Source organism: Mustela lutreola, chromosome 16 (genome assembly GCF_030435805.1).
Source record: "Mustela lutreola isolate mMusLut2 chromosome 16, mMusLut2.pri, whole genome shotgun sequence".
In the NCBI taxonomy this organism is placed as follows: Eukaryota; Metazoa; Chordata; class Mammalia; order Carnivora; family Mustelidae; genus Mustela; species Mustela lutreola.
In genome coordinates this window covers 11,463,220-11,483,687 of record NC_081305.1, presented here as the reverse complement: position 1 = coordinate 11,483,687, position 20,468 = coordinate 11,463,220, and the positions used below count along the sequence as shown (strand labels likewise).

Below are 20,468 nucleotides of genomic sequence, written 5' to 3'. Positions count from 1 at the left end.
ACAAGCTATATTCTTATAATACAGTAAGCTATATGAAAGAAAATGTGATTAAGAATATTGTAAGAAAAATACATTTATGGTACTGCATTGTATCGAAAAAATATCTACATTTAAGTGCACTTGTGCAGTTCAAACCGGTGTTGTTCAAGGGTTAACTGTGTATGTCAGTGTCATGAAATACTTAAAATGAAAGGCTTTAGAAAGGAACTTAACAAGAAAAGACTAAAAAGACTAAATGCGAGAGTGTAATTTTACACTGGATGTTGGACTGAACAAGTAAAACAAGTTATATAAAGAATAGTACTGAAATAACTTAAAAATTTTGAATAGAATCACAACTAGAACTACTTAAAATATGGGCTACAAAACTAGTTGTTACTGGTCCAAAACAAGATGGGTACAGAAAATTTAAGTTAGTATTTGCAAATTTGTTTAGCAATTTGACAATGTCACGACAGTCAAGACATGAAGGTGGACTCACTGTGTTAACCAGAACATAGACCAATTTGGGTACTGTCAAACTGGCCAGCTGGTCACATGTGACATAGCATATTAGTCATGTGCAGTGAGACATAATGCATATGATAGTTTAGGGTTATTTTATCAAAACCCAAAAATGTGATAAAATGCAATGATTTTTTTAAAATATAATCATTATTTTTATAGATTATTTTTACAATCACTTTAGTTGTTAACCAAGTGTGACTTTTTAAATTCATATTAACCGTTAACCAAGTATGACTTTTTAACTTTACAGTTTAAACTAAGTTAAAGAAAGTAAAATTGGTATTATTTTCTTATTCCTAATGTACTGATAGCAAAAAGAGCCTCATTGTATATTTCTATAAAGAAAACACATCTTCTGGGCGCCTGGGTGGCTCAGTGGGTTAAGCCGCTGCCTTCGGCTCAGGTCATGATCTCAGGGTCCTGGGATCGAGTTCCGCATCGGGCTCTCTGCTCAGCGGGAGCCCGCTTCCCTCTCTCTCTCTGCCTGCCTCTCCGTCTACTTGTGATTTCTCTCTGTCAAATAAATAAAATCTAAAAAAAAAAAAAAAAAAAAAGAAAACACATCTTCTGAATGCAACAGCAGTGGCAAACCATGTGATGATACTGAGAAGTAATTCCAAAGAAACAAAAGCCAACTGAACTCAAACTGCTTTTACTTCATGAGCCCTCACAGAGTTTGCTTGTTGACCATTCAGTGCTAAAATCATAGTGAGTCAGTGAGTTCTTTGCAAATGTTTTTGCTAATGGAGCAAGGAATTCATCAAAACTTCAGTGGCATTTACATACAAAACACAAAGAAATTCTAAATCAAAAGACTTCTTTGAAGGAAGGAGTACTGATCTAAAAAGCCAACAGAAAGAGATGTAAGATTCCAAAAATTAATGTTAGTGTATTGTAGTCTTCTGAGAAAGAAGCATTTTTGGTTGCTAACTAAAAAGAATAAGCCACTGCCAAGATATTAGTAAAAGACTCTATCAATGATGTCTGCTTGGAAAGCTAGGAGAATATGTAACAAAGAAGGTGATTCAAGTGCAGTATTCCAGGGATGCCCCAGCTTGAAGTCCTCAGAATCTGGCTTACGACAGTAAGAGCAATAATCAGATTAGCAGAATGTTTTCTCAATGTGATTAAAGAATGCCAGGTTATTATTAACATAAAAATTAACATATGTGTGATTTAAACATGACAGTGATATGAAGGATTCTTTTATTGATTTCTGGCTGACAGACATAATTGACACCGATCTCTAAAACAAAACTAGAATTACATTGTCAACAAATGTAATCTGAAGTTTAAGTGTATGCAAGAGTATGTTCTAACAGCACAGGTGCAAGACAGAAAAACAGATTAGATTAAGGAGCCAGCGCTAGAACATAGAATTAAGACACTGCTTACCGAGGAAAAATCTTGCTGCCAAAACAAACAACCCCACTGTTCCTAGTACAGTAATAAAAACTGTAAATTATGTAAGACTAATGCATTACATTTTTCAATGACTGTCTCTATTGTGTGACAAGCTGAAAGCTGATCATAAACGTACACACGTTACTTTGCATGCTGAGGTACCACGGTTATGTAAGGGGAAAATGCTAAGAATGATGAGCTTTCAAATAAACTTAGTGTCTTTATTTTTTTTACTTTTTTTTTTTTTTTAAGATTTTATTTATTTATTTGCCAGAGAGAGAAATCACAAGCAGGCGGGGCAGGGGGGTGGTGAGCAGACTCCCCACTGAGCAGAGAGCCCGATGCGGGGCTCCAACCCAGGACCCTGAGATCACGACCTGAGCCGAAGGCAGAGGCTTAACCCACTGAGCCATCCAGGCACCCCAACTTAGTGTCTTTAAAAAAAAAAAAAAAACCAGTTGGGTTTCCAATTTTAAAGGTCTTAATTAAACAGTAAAACTTGGTTTATTTGTCTGATCTTGGTATTTTTAATAATCTTAAGAGTACTTTCATGCAATAAAATATTTCAACATGTTCTTTAGTAGTAAATAAATTACCAGGGTAAAAATGAAAGCTAGAAGGCTGGAGAAACAGAGCTTCTACAGATAAACATGTTTCAGTGAGAGGCACCTAGGTGGCTCAGTGGGTTAAGCCTCTGCCTTTGGCTCAGGTCATGATCAGGGTCCTGGGATGGAACCCTGCATCCGGCTATCTGCTTAGCAGGGAGCCTGCTCCACCCTCTCTCTCTCTGCCTGCCTCTCTGCCTACTTGTGATCTCTCTATCTCTCTGTCAAATAAATAAATAAAATCTTAAAAAAAAAAATGTTTCAGTGAATGTTTTGAATTCCACTTCCTATCACAAGACTATCTACACACAGGGGAATGCTTGCATACAGAATTCCTTATTTCCACTGAACTCTAACTTAATTACAACTTGACAGAATAAACTGATGAAACTGGCTACTGATGAAGTATTGAAGATGAACTTTGAAAATACAGTATCACTGACTTCATTTTATATAAAAGTAAAAATAAAAATCCTGAACTTACTGAAACAGCTTAAAAATCTTTATTTCTGTCTTCATGAAAATATCTCTGTGAGATGGGTTTATGACAAATGTTATTTAAAAAAAAGAAAAGAAAAGAAAACCAACACAGAAATAATTTCCATGTACAGTACCCTCCAGTAGTACTGTCATGTACCCAACTAGAAGCAGTAAATTAACAAGAAAGAAAGGAGTTATTTCGTCACATTAAAAACCAAATACAGGGGCACCTGGGTGGCTCAGTGGGTTAAAGCCTCTGCCTTCGGCTCAGGTCATGGTCCCAGGGTCCTGGGATAGAGCCCCAAGTGGGGCTCTCTGCTCTGCAGGGAGCCTGCTTCCTCCCCTCTCTCTCTGCCTGCCTCTCTGCCTACTTGTGATCTCTCTCTCTCTCTCTCTGTCAAATGAATAAAATCTTTAAAAAAAACAAACAAACAAAAACTAAATATACACAGCATTTATTCAAAGTGTGCATCTAGATGTTAAGTATTGAGAATTGATTTTTTTTTTAAAGATTTCATTTATTTATCTGACAGAGAGACAGAGATCACAAGTAGGCAAAGAGGCAGGCAGAGAGAGAGGGGAAGGCAGGCTCCCTGTCAAGCAGAGAGCCCGATGGGGGGCTCGACCCCAGGACCCTGAGATCATGACCGGAGCTGAAGGTAGTGGCCTAACCCACTGAGCCACCCAGGCACCTGGAGAATTGATATTTTATTCTTAGTCTGTTTCAATTATAGAACGTAAAGGTATAAATATAACAGTGATTTCCTATACTAATTATTTATACTCACGCTCTCGGTAAACAGCATGTGTAACTATACAAATCTTTTCCTATTCCTATTTGATGATCATTTTGACTGTTTTATTGAAATGTCAGTTAATGTCTATTGAATCTCATTGTTAAAAATCTGAGCTTGTATTTTCTACAACTTTTCAATTTAGTTTTCTAGCTATTCCTTTTTATTGTGTCTTACAAAAGTATTGGTCTGCAACAGGTTGAAATTTTAAAATCAGCCTCCTTCACCACAGATGTACATTATACATCTGTGGTGATTACACATATAATCTACATTAATGTGAAATTTATACATATAATCTACATTAATGTGAAATTTACTAGATGTGACAGCTGCATTGTATCATAAAGGAGAATGCCCTTTGTTCTTAGGGAACTGCTAACATATTTAAGAGTGAAGTGTCATGATGTCTACAAGCAATTCTCAAATGGTTCAGGCAAGACAAAAAGAGAAATACAGACCTAGACGGAGAAAGAGGCAATCAGTAATGTGTATAATAAGTATATGGGTGATCACTGTAAAACTAACTCTGGCAACATTTCTGGGTATATTTCAGAAGAAAAACTTGGGGAGAAAAAAATTAAAAAATAAAGTTTTGCTCCATAACCTTTATAAAACTAATAATGTCAAATTCTTTACACCAACATTTGTATTAGATGAAATAACTGAATAGATACTATTTTTAAAATATAACTTTGGATGCAAATTCTATTTTCAGAGAGCATACAGGTCTACTTAATTACTGCCAAGGAAAATAAATGTGACCACCTATAAAATTACTGACTGGTACCTTAGCTGTTCTCATTTAGCTCTAAATTATAGATCTGCTGTTTTCAAGTAATAAAAGTTAAATAAACAGGGAAAAGGAAATTCTAGGTATGTGGCTCTCAGCTAGAAAAGCCAGGAGGTTATTAGGATTCTACCATTTTTTTAAAGTGGTAACAAACCTATAAATCAATTTAAAAAATAGTATCAAGATCAGGAAATCATACAGGAACTGAATTTCTCTCCTAGTATTTTCAATTTTTACCTGATTTCAGGTGCCTCAGTGGGGCTCAGATTTCACAGGTAAGAAAAGTAATAAAGGGAAAAATGACTCAGCCAAAGTCACAAATCATGACAACAAGAGGAACCGAACATTTAACTCTTATATTTTCTTGTTTCTGTTCGGCTAAATACTTCATGATACCCACAAGTACACCATCATATGTGAAAGGACCTTTCCTCCCATGGTCCCTGATAACTCATGAAGCCACCGTTCTCCTGGAGTGAAAGAGAGAGCGCTTCCCAAATATTACGAGGATACGGTGCAATGAGGACAGATGTCCAACATCATTTAATACGATGTGGTTTTGTTTTTAATTTAAATTTTTTTTAATTTTGAAAAGAACTAGTTCTGAAGTTTGTGAAGGTAACCTTACCTGACTTCTTCACCAGCAAAATCAAACACCTTAGTGATTTTAACTTTTTCAGCTTCTTTCGGTTTCTCAAGCTCCTCAACTCTGACCAACGATTTACTTGAACTTGTCTCTTCAGTATTCTCTCCTCTCTACAAAATAGGTAAGAAATGCAATCAGTTTCACATAAAGATGAAACGTAAGAGAACCTTTCCACCATTCTATTACGGCTATTCTTAAATGTTTCATCTCTAAATAGTTTAAGACCTATCAGAAATTTATTTGATTAAAAAGGCTTATTTTTTCTACAATAGGGAATGCTTTGCTTTTCACATGCAAGAGTTATTATCAAAACGGATCTGGTTTGATTTCTGCTGTAAGCACTGAATCTCATTTTGGAAATAAAAACATCTATCTGGGGAACGTAGGGTACTTCTGGGGAAGCTTACATCTCATTCAGTTATCAACTTACCTTAACTTGTGTACTTGTGGGCCCTTTAGGTTTGGGTCCCACATCATTGAGGAAGCTGGCCCACAGCTCGTCTTCCTTCTTCCTCCTTGCAGCCTCCGAGCCCAGGCCTTCTTCCTGCTCTGCAGCTGCATCTCCCTCCTCACTGCTACTTTCCTCCGACTCCTCGTGGGCATCCTCCTCTTCTTCGTCTTCTAATGAGAGGCCACCTTGTTTTCTCTTCCTAATCACCAATGGTCACAAGAAAAAGGAGAGACAAGACAGATCAAGCAAAATGATTTCAGTTATCCCTTCCTCAATTCCAAACATAACTCTGCAAACCTGAGAAAACTTTAAAATCCGGGGACTACTGATTAACACCCACCCTAGGGGGAAGCAAGGCGGGTAAGCTGAGATTCTGTGGAAGAAAACAAGAACTGAGCTCTCACAGTTAGCAATTTCCCCCAAACACTTAGAATCAAAATGCAGTGTTCTACTTCCAAGTTAGGATCAGCTATTTTCACCAAGAAAACGCCCAAAAATCACCTCACTGAATCTGTCCAGAAAGTGTGTTCCAAGAATATATACCCCAATTGGAGAAGACTTCTAATAACGAAAGCCTTAAATTTATTTGCAGTTTCTTCCTAGAGTTCTCAGGGAAGAGGGGTGGGAAACCCATCTTTTTCTCCCATTTTCTGAAAATTTGACAGCTGGACTACAGAAAAACTCAAGGACAAAAGAACTGGGCCCAAGACCTAAAAGAGTAAATTGTTTCTTAGTCTATTTTGATTTCAAGTGAATCATCTAATACCTGAAATTCTTTTTTTTCCTTTTTTATAAACTATAACCTGTTTTTTGGCTTCAATGACCAGAAAGAAACACTAATCAAGGAGAGGTAACAGATTTCTATGGAAGCTTTTCATATCTGAGCAAAATAACCTGTCAGAATTTTCATAATTGCGGAGGGGGGGGGCTGTAATTCAGTACCAGGCCTGTGGAAGGTAATTTGCTAATCTTTATGAAAAATTTTTTTACTACAGATTAACTCCGGAAAATAATTCTACTTCTACAAATCTGATTTACAGATGTACTTGTACCTGTATACAAAGCCGTAACAAAGAATATTCACTGCAGTCTTGTTTGTGGTAGTAAAGACAGGTATAATCTCAATGGTCCTCAGTAAGGGAATACTTACAAAATGCAAGGTGGACCCATATAATGTAACATTATGCAGTCACTAGAAAGAGTAAGGTACAGCTAAATGTACTGGCACAGTACACATCTCCAAGATGCAAAACAACGAAAATGAGAAAATGAGAAACTGTAAATAGAGGATGCCACTCTTTGTTCTGGAGGGGTTTTTTGTTTGTTTTTTTAAGGAGTAGGAAATACATGCCTACCCACACACACAAGCTGTCTCTGACAACATAGTTCTTCTGAGGCAAAGAAAGCAACAAGGATACACCGAGGGTACCCATTTTTGCAGTAATTGAGTTTTTAATTTTTACCAAGTATACGTGATACCTATTGATTTTTTTTTTAATTAAAACTCAAAAACTTTTAAAGCTTCCCCGAGACTGAGAATTTAATCCTAAGATGTCAACAAACGTTTCCCTTGAATAGACAAAGGTAAGAAGCCCCTGTAGGAAGAACTCATGAGACCAATCCCAGCCATCTGGATACTGTAACAGTAGCCCCTGACTTCTAAGGGCCTTGAGGGCAGAATCACCTGGCCGGAATGCTCTGGGCCTTTCTTTTTTTCCCTTTGGTTTCCTGTGTCTGCTCTTCACCATCCACTTCATCTTCCTTCACTAATTCATTTACATCATCTTCACTATACTCTCCACCTGCAATCACATAATAGAGTGGTCAGACATATGGGAATAAAGGTTTTCACATCAAGACAAAACATTTTCTTTCATTAAAAATCAAGTCTAGTACTTTCCTCTATTCTCTAAAATATCATTTTCTTAAGGAAGTCTTCCCATCCCTGAAGACTAGGCTAAGGTCCCCTATTCTAGGCTTCCGTGACAGGCCAAATTATCCTTCATAAATGTACCCACTTATATTTAATGTTTGCAATTTTTGCTATGCTCTACATACCACGAGGACATGGATCTTGTTTAAGTATGTGCTGAATGAATGAATAGAAACTGCAACTGTACAACTAAACTGTTCAAAGAAATTAACGTTCCCACTGTATCTTGGATATCTTTCAAAAGTAATCAAAAGAGACCTTGACAAAAAAGAGGCCTAAAGACTTCCAGTTAGACACAGCAGAAAGAACAAACGTGTCTAGTTCCCATCTTCAAAAACTAACAGTCAGGGGTCCCCAACAAGAGGGGGTCACCTGGACGACCAGGAAAAGCACACCCTGTGGACACCAGTCAATAAATCCCGTCCACATGAAGATTCAACTGGATTTTTTCTATTTTACTTCATGTAGCCTTTTATTTGAAGTATAACATCCACACTGAAGAACACACAAGTCTACTGTACTGCTCAATGAAATTACACAAAGTGAACACACTTGTATAACCAGGCCCAGCTCAAGAACCAGAACATGAACCAGCATCCCAGAAGGCCCCTCAGCATCCCTGGAATGCCCCGTTCCAGGCATCAGCCACTCACCCATCCAAGAGCCATCCTAACTCCAAATACCAGAGATCAGCTTTGCCTCTCTTTGACCCTTAAACAAACAGAAGTCTACAAAATGCACACTCAAGTGTCTGGATTTTTTCACTCAACAATCTCTGTTGGTCACCCATACTGTTTGTTGTAGCTCTAGTTTATTCACTCCCATTCCGAAACAGTGTGTCATTGCGTGACACTGTGTGTTTATCCATTCTTCTGCTGATGAACAATAAGGCTGTTTCCAGTGTGGGGCTATTACAAATAGTACTGTTTTGAATATTCCTGTACATCCAATCAGCTTCTAAATATTTCACTCACAATCAATCAAGGGCCACCAAACACTTGAGGAAAGCCTCCAAAATGAAAGGCAAGACTGAAAACAAAAAAGGAATTCAGGAGAAACAGAACTTTAAAAAACCCAACAAAACCCTTTCTAATTCTGGTACCTATGTGGCTCAGTGGGCTAAGCTTCTGCCTTCAGCTCGGGTTATGATCTCGGGGTCCTAGGACTGAGCCCAGAGTCAGGCTCTCTGCTCGAGCAGGGACCCTGCTTCCCCCAACCCCTCTGCCTGCCTCTCTGCCTACTTGTGATCTCTCTCTCCCTGTCAAATAAATAAATAAATAAAAATCTTCTAAAAAAAACAAAAAACCTTTATAATTAATATCCTCAAAGCGGATCCCTGGGTGGTCCAGTTGGTTAAGGGTCTGTCTTCAGCTCAGGTCAAGATCCCAGCATCCTGGGATCAAGTACAGCATTGAGCAACCTGCTCAGCGGGGAGCCTGCTTCTTCCTCTCTCTGCCTGCCTCTCTGCCTACTTGAGATCTCCCTGTCTAATGAATAAATTAATTAAATTTTTAACGAAAAACCTTAAATTTTAAAAAAATTTCTTGAAAAGTACAAATATGATGGCAGAGATTTTTAAAAAGAACAAAGCTGATAAGAAGGAGCCAGTCATGTGAAAATACTCAGAATACACATTCAAGGCTGAATACCACACACCAAGTGGTAAGTGAAAGTGTTTCCTGAACAAAGGACTGAGTTCCAGGCTAAGATGGCAGTCTGAAGACATAAATGTCATTCCACTTCCCCTGAAACCCCAGTAAAATCATTACAGCAAAAAGACTTAAAAAGCACAAACCTACAAGCTAAGTAGAAACGTAGCTGCATTGTACTAGTTTATATTTGCAAAAAGCAACACAGGAAGGATAAACAAAATACTAACGAAAATAGATACTTTATAAGGGTCAGGGTCAAACAAAGTGGGATAGTCAGGGGTAGAAGCAAGAATTCTCTGTGTTTATCTTTCTGAAGAATTTTGAAAAGCCCTTAAATTAAGAACAGTTTAAATAAACAAATACTTGAATAAATGTTTGAAGCAATAACAAAACTGACAAGGGAAGGTTTTATTCCAAAGACTTCAGAAACAGTATTTTGACTATACACCCTTAGCAAGACGCACTGTAATGACAAAACAAACAAACAAATAAAAAATCCTATTGTGTAGTAATATTGATTTTGTTTTTTCTTTTTAATTTTATTTACTCATTTGAAAGAGAGAAAGAGCATGGTGGGGGGGCAGAGGGAAAGAGAAGCAGACTACTCCCCACTGAACAGGAAGCCCAATGATTAGGGCTCCATCCCAGGACCCTGAGATCATGACTTGAGGGGAAGGCAGATGCTTACCCGGCTGAGCCACCCAGGCACCGAATGTTGGTATTTTGAAACTATTTCCTTTATATAATAGGCTAAAGCAAGTAAGTATTATGTTTATGTCAGGGATCCAGATCTTCAAAGCAAGAGAAATAACCCACGATTATAAAAATCAAAGAAATCTGATGAATATTCAAATGTTAAAACTGAACTAAAATATCAATGTGAGAGGCGCCTGGCTGGCTCAGTAGGTGGAGCAGGCAACTCCTGACCTCAGGGTTGTAAATTCAAGCAACATGCTGCATGTAAAGATTACTTAAAATTCAAATCTTTAAGAAAAAAAAAGTATCAATATGAACTCTCTTTTTAAGATAAATATTTTCTAGTTCTGTTCACTGAAATGGCATAGAAACAATGTCACTTTGGTAGCAATGGGCATCTGTTCAGAGTCCAGATTATATACCTTGATATGATTCACGATGAAAAGGGCTCCCAGCTAATTTCAGGTCTGAGGGAAGGAAAGCATAAGGTGAAACTGGGACATCTTGCTCTGTCAGAAAGCAAGGAAGCTATTTAAGAATAAAGGGTCATATTAAAAGGATATAGATCCAGCCGGAAAGAACTCCTAGTGGCCAAAAGTGATGACTTGGGCATTAAAAGGAGTAACTGTTAGTAGACTAAAACACACTGAATCAATAAAATCTGTAAATCCTTTATGTTGTTCTTTAAAAAAGACAAAAAATACATTGTACAGGGGTGCCTGGATGGCTCAGTTTGTTAAGTATCTACCTTTTTCTCGGGTCATGATCCCAGGGGTTCTGGGATTGAGCCCCGTGTTTGGCTCCCTGCTCGGCAGAGTCTACTTCTCCCTTTCTCTCTGCCCATCCCACAGCTTGTACATGCGTGCGCGCTCTCTCTCTCTCAAATAAATAAGTAATTTAAAAAAACATTTTAATAAGGTTTTTTACTTATCTGACAGAGGGAGATAACAAGTAGGCAGAGAGGCAGGCAGAGAGAGAGAGGAGGAAGCAGGCTCCCTGCTGAGCAGAGAGCCCAATCCCAGGACCCTGGGATCATGACTTGAGCAAGGGCAGAGGCTTTAACCCGCTAAGCCACCCAGGCGCCCCAATTTAAAAATCTTTAAAAAATAAGTTTATACTGGGGCGCCTGGGTGGCTCAGTGGGTTAAAGCCTCTGCCTTCGGCTCAGGTTATGATCCCAGAGTCCTGGGATGGAGCCCTGCATCAGCAGGGAGCCTGCTTCCCCCTTTCTGTCTCTGCCTGCCTCTCTGCTACTTGTGATCTGTCAAATAAATAAGTAAAATCTTTTTAAAAAAATTTTAAAAACTAGTTTATACTACTTAAAGCTACTATTAAAATTATTCCCTCGTTTGAAAGTTAATAATTAAAGAAGATGAATCAAATATTTATCCTGTCCCAACTGAAGAGAGAAAGCAATACTTTACAGAAGAATATCAACTAATAAATGTAGAAAAACCAAAGAATTAGAAAAATATCACTTTTCACACTGTAATGATAGTAATTTAGGCAAGAATTATTGAAATGGCCTCAAAAAATGAAGTTTTAACCATTAAGTATATTACAACACAAAATACTTCAGTTCCAAGGGAAAAAACAATTACACAATAGAGGGGTCAGGCTCTCATCCCCTGAATCCAGTGGTCATAACCATGGGAACCAACCTGGGATTGTAGATCTTTCAATGTTAGACATTATGAAACACACAGTCATCTATAAGTTATTCTAGCCAAAAATATTTCATCTGAATCTACGAAGCATCTAGATCTAACTTCCAAAATTTTCAGAGCTTCAGAATTGCAGAAAATTCAAAGGACAAAGGAATAACCTAAAATACCCAGGAGGGAGCGGTAAGGCAAATCCGGAAGGTGAGACATTCTGCACCGGAAGGTGAGACATTCTGCAGGACATACTGCCTGATCTCTTAAGCAAATCAGTGTCATCACAGAGCATGCTAGATTAAAACACATTTAAAAGATGGGACAACTAGATGATATGGTAGCCCTGAATCTCACTGTGATTTGGATAAACAAGCTACAGTTTATTTTGGGTCAAGTGGGAAAATCTGAATAAAATCTGTATACAGGATGAGTCCAAAGTTTACTGAAATGAACAGGGAGAGACTGCTCACTGAAAAGAGCAGGTTATAAAGTAACATGAAAAAGTATGATTTCAAATTGGGGTTAAAATACAAATATCTATACCTGGGTGTAGAAAAGATCAGAGTTCACTATAGGATTCTCTAAAGGATTAATATTGATAATTCATTGGATTATCCGTGGGAATGCAATGATTCTGTTTTTTTATGCTTAACTGTCCAAATCTTCTCATTTTCTACAAAGGGGATTTCCACATTTCTACAAATGGGATTATCCGTGGGAATGCAATGATTCTGTATTTTTATGCTTAACTGTCTGAATCTTCTCATTTTCTACAAAGCTCACACACTACATATAAGGTTATTTTTCCCCCAAAAAATGGGTAAATATTGCAAACAGTTCAGCCAAGGAGAAAAATATGGCTCTGATCTTACATATGTAAAAAATGCTTAAATCCACTGATAAGAGATAAGCAAATTTTAAATGATACGTATGCACAAAATGATCAAATTGCATGCAGTTACTATGACCAAAAAAAAAAAAAGAGAGAGAGAAAGAAGAAGAAGAAGAAGAATAACATCCCTGTAGATAAAAAAGGAACACAATGAACATATCTTGTCCAAAGACCCAGAGCTTCTAATCACCTTTTTAGTCCCCCATGGTTAAACATGAGCCAAACAACTACAAGTTACTAAAAATCTGAGAAAGTATCTAATAAAATGAAAATACACAGAGTGACTAAAAAATCACCATGGAGAAATAGTTCCTCATATTATGAGGCTAGTATTATCTGATACTAAACAAGACAAGGAAATTACAACTACAGATAAACATCCCTCAAAAACAGATACAAAAATTCTCAACAAATTACGAGCAAACAAAATTCAGCAATGTACAAAAAGGCTGTATTTATTTATTTGGGGGGTAGTGCGGGCAAGCAGTAGTAGGAGCAGAGGGGGGCGGAGGGGGAGCGAGAGGGGGAGAGAATCTCAAGCAGACTCCATGCTAACTGTGCAGCTCCATTCAGGGCTGGATCTCACAACCCTGAGATCATGACCTAAGCTGAAATCAAGAGTTGGACACTTAACCAACTAAGCCACCCAGGCACCCCACAATGTATAAAAAGAATAATACATCATGATCCAACAAGTTTTATCCCAAAACCAAAAGGCTGTTCAAAATTTATAAATCAATTTTTAATTTTTTATCAAAATTTAAAAATCCCAAACACTGTAATTCACTATATTAACACGAAGAAAAATCACACATAATCCTACCAACAGATGGAAGAAAAGCATTTGACAAAATTAGCCTCTCAGCAAATCAGGAGTAGAGAGAACTTCTTTAACCTGATAAAATGCCTCCATGAGGAACAGTATACACACACTGCCAGGGTTCAAATCCCAGCTCAGCTACTCTGTAGCTGAATGATTTTGTGCCATTTGCTTAAATTCTCTGTGCCTCAATTTCTTTGTCTGCAAAACGGGAAGAAGAGCACATACTCAGTAGTGTTACATGAGTGAGCTAGTAATGTGTTAGTCATTGTAATGGACTTAAAACATGCAGACACAAAAGGCATCTGTAACCCATAGTTAATATGGGTTTCACTAAATAGTGAAACACTGATAATCTCCTCTACAATTGGGAACAAGACAAGGATGTCTGCTCTCACCACATTCAACATCATACTGGAAGTCTTATCAAGATCAGTAAAGCAAACAAAAGAAACAAAAGGCATACCTATTGGAAAAGAAGAAATGAAACTGCTTTTTTTTTCCCCCAAGACTTTATTTATTTATTTGACAGACAGAGATCACAAGTAGGCAGGGGGGGGCAGGCTCCCTGCTGAGCAGAGAGTCTGATGTGGGGCTCGATCCCAGGACCCTGAGATCATGACCTGAGCCAAAGGCAGAGGCTTTAACCCACTGAGCCACCCAGGTGCCCCAAAACTGTTTCTATTCAGATATCATGGTCTATGTTTTATTTGGGGGCGGGCCTTGCAACTGTTAATTTTGGTGATGGTCACTCAACTCTGGTATTTATCAAAACTGATAGAACAGTACACTGAAAAGAAGAAATTCTACTATACATAAGCTAAACATCAAAAAATTTAAATTAGTATCAGTACCCACAGAGCAATAAGATACTTCACTATGAAATGAGAACATGAGCTATAAAAAATGACTAGGGAAGAAAAAAGTTATTCAAATTTAAAAATATGAAAGGAGGAAAAAATACAAGAGTTTAAGATAACTGAGAATTCTTCCACTGAGTGGAAAAAAAGTTAAGAGTTAGAAAAAAAAAAAAAGAGTTAGAAAATATGGGGCACCTGGGTGGGCTCAGTCATTAAGCATCTACCTTCAGCTCAGGTCATGATTCTAGGGTCCTTGGGATTGAGGCCCGCCCGCATCTGGCGCTCTGCTCAGCAGGAACCCTGTTTCTCCCTCTCCTACTCCCCCTGCATGTGTTCCCTCTCTCTGTCTCTCTGTCAAATAAATAAACAAAATCTTAAAAAAAAAAAAAAAAAAGAGAGAGAGAGAAAATAGGAGATAAAATTAGAGGGCCAGTCCAGAAGATCTAAAATAAGAGTCAGTATCTGAATAATGTTTCCAGAAAAATAACAGAAAACGAAGAAAGGAAATTACCCCCCCCCCAAAAATTCCAGAAGCCAAGAACTATGGATGAAAACTGACTTACCACAGTACATCATTGTGAAATATCAGAAAAAACAGGAATAAAGAGAAGATTCTATCAACTTCCAAACACAAACAGGTCTTATATAAATGAACAGAAATCAGCAAAACAGACTTCTTAATTGAAACACTGGAAGCTAGCAAGTAATAAAACAACACCCTTAACATTCTGATGGAAAGCTATCATTACCATTACCATATCATTATAAAGCCTAGAATAATTATTACAAAACACAGAATTCTATAGCAGACAAAGTATCAGGTATGCCCTGGGGTCACATAATTACTTTTAGAAATACTATTTTGACACCTTGAATGTCTATTATACATCTTCTATCCTCAAGTACTTGATAATTTATTCTCATTTTGGTGGAACATACCAAGAAAAAAAAGATAACACAAGATCCAAGAAATGGAATCCAACAGAAAAGGGAGATAAATGAACACCCAGAGTGGTGATGGGGACAGAAGATCCTAGGTTTAAAAGCGATAAAACCGGGACGCCTGGGTGGCTCAGTTGGTTAAGCGGCTGCATTCGGTTCAGGTCATGGTCCCAGCATCCTGGGATGGAGTCCCACATCTGCCTCCTTGTTCAGCAGGGAGCCTGCTTCTCTCACTGCCTCTGTCTCCCTGTGCTCACTCTCTCTCTCACAAATAAATAAAATCTTTAAAAAATAAATAAAATTTTAAAAAGTGATAAAACCAAGGCAAATCAGAGGTCAGAATGCAAAGGTGGACTTCAAGATGAAAAGTAAATGATTCTTTAATCAACCTGATTGCCTTGGGAGACGATTTATAAAATTCTGAGAGTTTAGGGTCAAATTATCATTAAGGTCATGGACAACTACGCAACAGCAAAATGACAATTATTAATTCGACACAGTAGAGTAGGAAAGCAATCAGAGTATACACCACATGGTTCAGACCTGAATGTGGTGTTCAGTTATTACAAAAAAGTAAACGGGGACTACTGGTCTCACCAAGATTGGGGCATAGGAACTATAGTAGGCTGGGGAGTTGGGGAGGGCCTGAAGGTGGAAGGGTGTGTGTGTTAGGAATGATCTGGATGACCTAGGAGGGTATTAAAATAAGACCTATCAAGCATGGGTTAAGTCAACACAAAACGAAAATAGATTAAAAAGTGGATAAAAAAAGCAGATAAAAAAGATTAAAAACTGGAAAGCAGCTTCTCCTCAGGAGGAATGAACAGAGATGCAGAGTGATGGGAACTGTTAGTTTTCAAATAAAGGCTTTTGAGCCTTCTTTTAAAAAAAAGATTAATTTATTTTAGAGATGGAAGGAGGGGCAGAATCTTAAGCAGGCTCCACCCCTACCAGGGAACCCAACCTTGGTTCAATCTCACCACCCTGAGATCACCACCTGAGCCAAAATCAAGAGTCCCACCCTCAACAGACTAAGCCACCCAGGCGCCCCTGACTATGTTTAAGTATAGGTATGCACAACTTTGATTAAAGTGAAAACTAGTTTACAAGGCGCTTGGGTGGCTCAGGTGGTTAAGCGACTGCCTTCGGCTCAGGTCATGATCCTGGAGTCCCAGGATGGAGTCCCACATCGGGCTCCCTGCTGGGCAGGGAGTCCGCTTCTCCCACTGACCTCTTTCCTCTCATGCTCTTTCATTCTCTCCCAAATAAATTAATAAAATCTTTAAAACAAACGAAAACTAGTTTTCAAATAACCACTTTGGCCATGACCCTAAGACCAATGCTGATGTACAGGAATGGAAACGTAATCGGGGAAACCAGTTGGGAAGCGAGGGCTAATCCTCTTGAAGAATAATGGCAGTTCAGTTAACAGTGAGATTGGCGAGGAAGCGGTCAGAAACCCATTTCCCACGCAGACACAAGAGAACTTACTGACTGCTTGAACCAGAAGACAGAAAGGAAGGATGAATGATGGGTTTGGGGTTTTTTTTCTCCCTGACCGACTGTGTCGATAGATACTTTAAATGACATGGAAATGTGGGGAAGGCGTAGGTTTGAGTGACAAGATTTATTCTGGGCCCCTTTAGTTTCTATCAGTTTATACCAAAGAGAGAGAGAGAGACCTGAAAAAAGAGAAACAGGTATATGTCGCAAAGAGACAAAATGCACCATCAGACGAACTTTCCAATAACCATGCGAGGGCAAAAAGTGGAGCGATCTTCGACGCGGTGCTAGCCAGCAAGTCCCTCGGGACGGACGGTCTGCCGATCACGCCCAACGCTCCCACGGCCTCGCAGTAGACCGGAGCGCCGTGCAGTCGGTCCGCTTACCGACCGACGCCGACTGCATCCCCAGCGGCGGGCCGCGTTCACGTGCGGGTTCCCGTGCGCCGAGAGGGGGCGGCGGCCCGAGGCAGGCCCCGGGCGGCGGCGGCGCGAGATTCCCCCGCGCACACGTCTCGGCCCGCGGCGACCGCGCGGACGGAGCAGGCGAGCGAGGAAACGGGGCTTGCGCGGCACGGTCGCTCGAGACCCGTGCGGCCGGGGCGGCCGGGGCCACCGGGGCCACCGGGGCCACCGGGCCACGCGCGGCCGGCCAAGCGCGCCTCACGTGAAGCGCGGGGCGGAGCAAACCTCCTCTCGCCTCCGGCCGAATCGCTCACCCGACGGCACGTAGTCTTCGTCCTCCTCTGAGGTAGAGAAGTCTTCAGAGTCGAACTCCTCCATGTCGCTGCCGCGCGGGGCGGGCGGAGCCACAAGGACTTCAGCAGCTGTCCCGAACGGCAAAGCTCTAGGGAGAGACCCTAGAGCTTCAGCGGGGGCGGGGGCGGCGGGGGTGGGCTCCCCCCAACCCCGCAACGTGTGCGCATGCGCAGAGAGTGCTACGTAGTCCAAACGCGACATTTCCGGGGCCAATGCCTCGTGCTTGACGGTACTGTAGTGGTTGACAGAGCACGGGCTCTGCGCTGCAGCGATGCATGCTGGAACTTGTAGTCTTGTAGTATTCAGCACCGTCCCGTCGCTCTGATTTAATAAATGCGCTTAAACAGGATTACGTGTCTTTGGGCACAGGTTGGTATTTTCGAATTCGCTTACTTGCTTAAACTTATGGTAACCCCCAAATCAATATTCGTCGTGCTCTCTGGGATTATTCGCGGACATGTGCAGACGGTGAAGCTCTTGATTCCACCGCCGCTGCGATGCACTGAGGTTGCACCAAGCAGATACAAGGTGCTTTCTTGCTTCATCTCTCCTGCTGTAAATAATTGTCCTTTTCGCAGTCTATTTAGGGGCACATTTTGTGCTTTTGGGTGGTGATTTCACTGTTTAAAATGACCCCCAAGCGTAGTGGTGAAGCCCTGCCTAGCGCTCCTAAGCCCAAGAAGGCTGTGATGTGCCTTATGGAGAAAATACGCGTGTTAGATAAGCTTCGTTCAGGCATGAGCTGTAGTGCTGTTGGCCGTGAGTTCAATGTTAATGAATCAACAATCCGCTACATCAAGAAAAAGGAAAAGGATATTCGCCGATCTGTGCCTGAGGCTGCCCCATAAAGTACTAAAATAACGTCTATAGTGCATGAGGAAGCAATGGAGAAGATGGAAAAGCGGCTAAGTTTATGGATTCATGAGGTGACAACTGATTTAAAAAAAAAAAAAAAAAGGTGTGGTAGACAGCATTGTCGTGAGGCTGAAAGCCAAAGAAATTTATGGTCCTGTTACCCAGGGCCAGAAACATGTTAAACCTTCCTCCGCTAGCGCTGGCTGGCTTGCCGGTTTCAAACGGCGGTATGGTGTGAACAATGGGAAACTTGCAGGGGAGGCAAGTTCTGCAGATGAGGAGGCTGCGGAAGAATTTAAGAAATACTTGGTGAGTGTTATACAAGAGAAAGGATATGTGGAAGAGCAGATTTTCAACGCTGATGAGACTGGCTTATTTTACAAGGACTTTGGCAAAAGAACCTATGTAACTCAAATGGCCTGCAAAGCCCCTGGCTTTAAACCATTCCAAGACTATGCAACCTTGCTGTTGTGCGCCAAGCCAAGAGCGACTTCAAGTGCAAACCCCTGATGGTATACAGAGCCCAGAACCCACCAGCACGGACAGGGAAAAGCGTGAACCATATGCTGGTCCACTGGAGGTGGAACAGAAAAGCATGGATGACATCTGATTGGTTCCACAACTGCTTCATACCGGAAGTTGAATGCTATCTCCAGGGCAGAAATCTTGCCTTCAAGGTTTTATTAATTTTGAATAATGCCCCAGTACATTGCTGTGAAAAACTCAAAAACGCCCACCCCAACATAGAAGTTCTTTTCATGCCCCCAAACACTACGTCTCTCATCCAACCCCTGGACCAGGGTATAATAAAAGCTTTCAAGGCACACTATACCAGGGAGCTTTATAGGCTCTCAAGTCCAACATGGAGACTACCATGTTGGGCTATTGGAAGTCAGTCACTCTACACAACGTTATTGATTATGTTGGGACAGCCTGGGACAGCATCAAACAAGTTACTATCAATAGCTGTTGGAAAAATGTTTGGCCAGACTGTGTGCAAGATTTGGAAAGCTTCGAAGGTGTTACAGAAAATATAAAGGACAGTGTCAAAAACATAATGCATATCACATGGCAAATAAGTGGGGAGGGCTTTGATGACATGAAGGAGGAAGATGTGGAGGAAATTCTGGCAGAGAAGGCAGTAGAACCCACCAATGAAGACCTGGACGAGTTGACAAAACAAGGCATTGGAGTCAGCAATGATGAGGATGGCGATGAAAGCCAGACCCTCTTACAGTGACTAAAATATCAGAATAGAATTCTTCCTTGGAAAGAATTTTCAGTGACATGGAAGAGTGTGACCCTATGCTTGATCACAGCCTCAAATTTAAGCACTTCACCTCCATGGCATTTGCCCCTTATGCCAAGATGCTTAAAGATCTGAGGCAAAAAGCAAAGCAGACAAGGCTGACCCAACTTTTCGAGCCGGTTTGCGGGGGAAAGTTGCCAACTCCAAGAAGTCATGAGAGACATATGCCTGATGTTGAACTGCCAAATGTGGACATGCTGCCCTCTTCCTCTTCCGCAGAATAAATTCCACCTACTTCTTCCTTGGTTTTCGCGGGGCAACCAAGGTTTAACCACACTGTGTGCTGCCACCATCACACATTCCGCTGTTCAGTCAACAGTAAGATTCTAGTTAACTTTTTCATGAAATGTCTGATTTTTTTTCAGGACTCTGTTTGCATTACTGTGCGGTATACGGTATGTGGTCACAGTTCTCTGTGTTTATGTGAATATTGTATGTCATACCATGTGTTTACTACATCACGGCATGTGTGCATATGATTGGGAAAAGAGTTAATATAGTCCCAGTATTGTGGAGGACATTCCACAGAAGTGCTGTAACTGAAATATTGTTTTATTATAAAAAACTATTGTAAGAAACATGTATTAAATTAAGGTGTCTTTGAACAGAAGCACACGTTAAGACAAGATTATGTATTGATGAGTTGACAGAAATGTGAACAGAGACTTGCAGGAACCCAACCCTGTATTTCCCCCAGTAGTGGTGCAGTATGTGCTGAGTGTGCACGATGACTTTAGAGACATAACCACTATCATATATCATAAACACCATATCATATCAAACCATATAACCACCACATAACCACTACCAACAGGAATCGACTGCATTCTAGAATTCAGACATCATCCACACGAATCCTTCAAGTGAGTCCATATGGAGATACAGCCGCATACCAGAGTAAAAATTTTTAA

The 20,468-nt window shown here is 40.1% G+C and overlaps 1 protein-coding gene across 1 annotated transcript in view; it reads right to left on the bottom strand.

The window, feature by feature from the left end:
- The window catches only part of CFDP1 (craniofacial development protein 1), a 125,546-nt gene extending 107,977 nt beyond the window's left edge, over positions 1-17,569 (bottom strand). Inside the window, exons 1-4 of the mRNA XM_059151872.1 lie at positions 17,354-17,569; positions 7,365-7,482; positions 5,660-5,879; positions 5,212-5,339 (exon numbers count right to left, since the gene is read on the bottom strand). Coding sequence (XP_059007855.1) covers positions 5,212-5,339; positions 5,660-5,879; positions 7,365-7,482; positions 17,354-17,417 — 530 coding nt within the window. The 5' untranslated portion in view covers positions 17,418-17,569. The remainder of the gene's footprint in view (positions 1-5,211; positions 5,340-5,659; positions 5,880-7,364; positions 7,483-17,353) is intronic.
- Between the last annotated feature and the right edge of the window lie 2,899 nt (positions 17,570-20,468).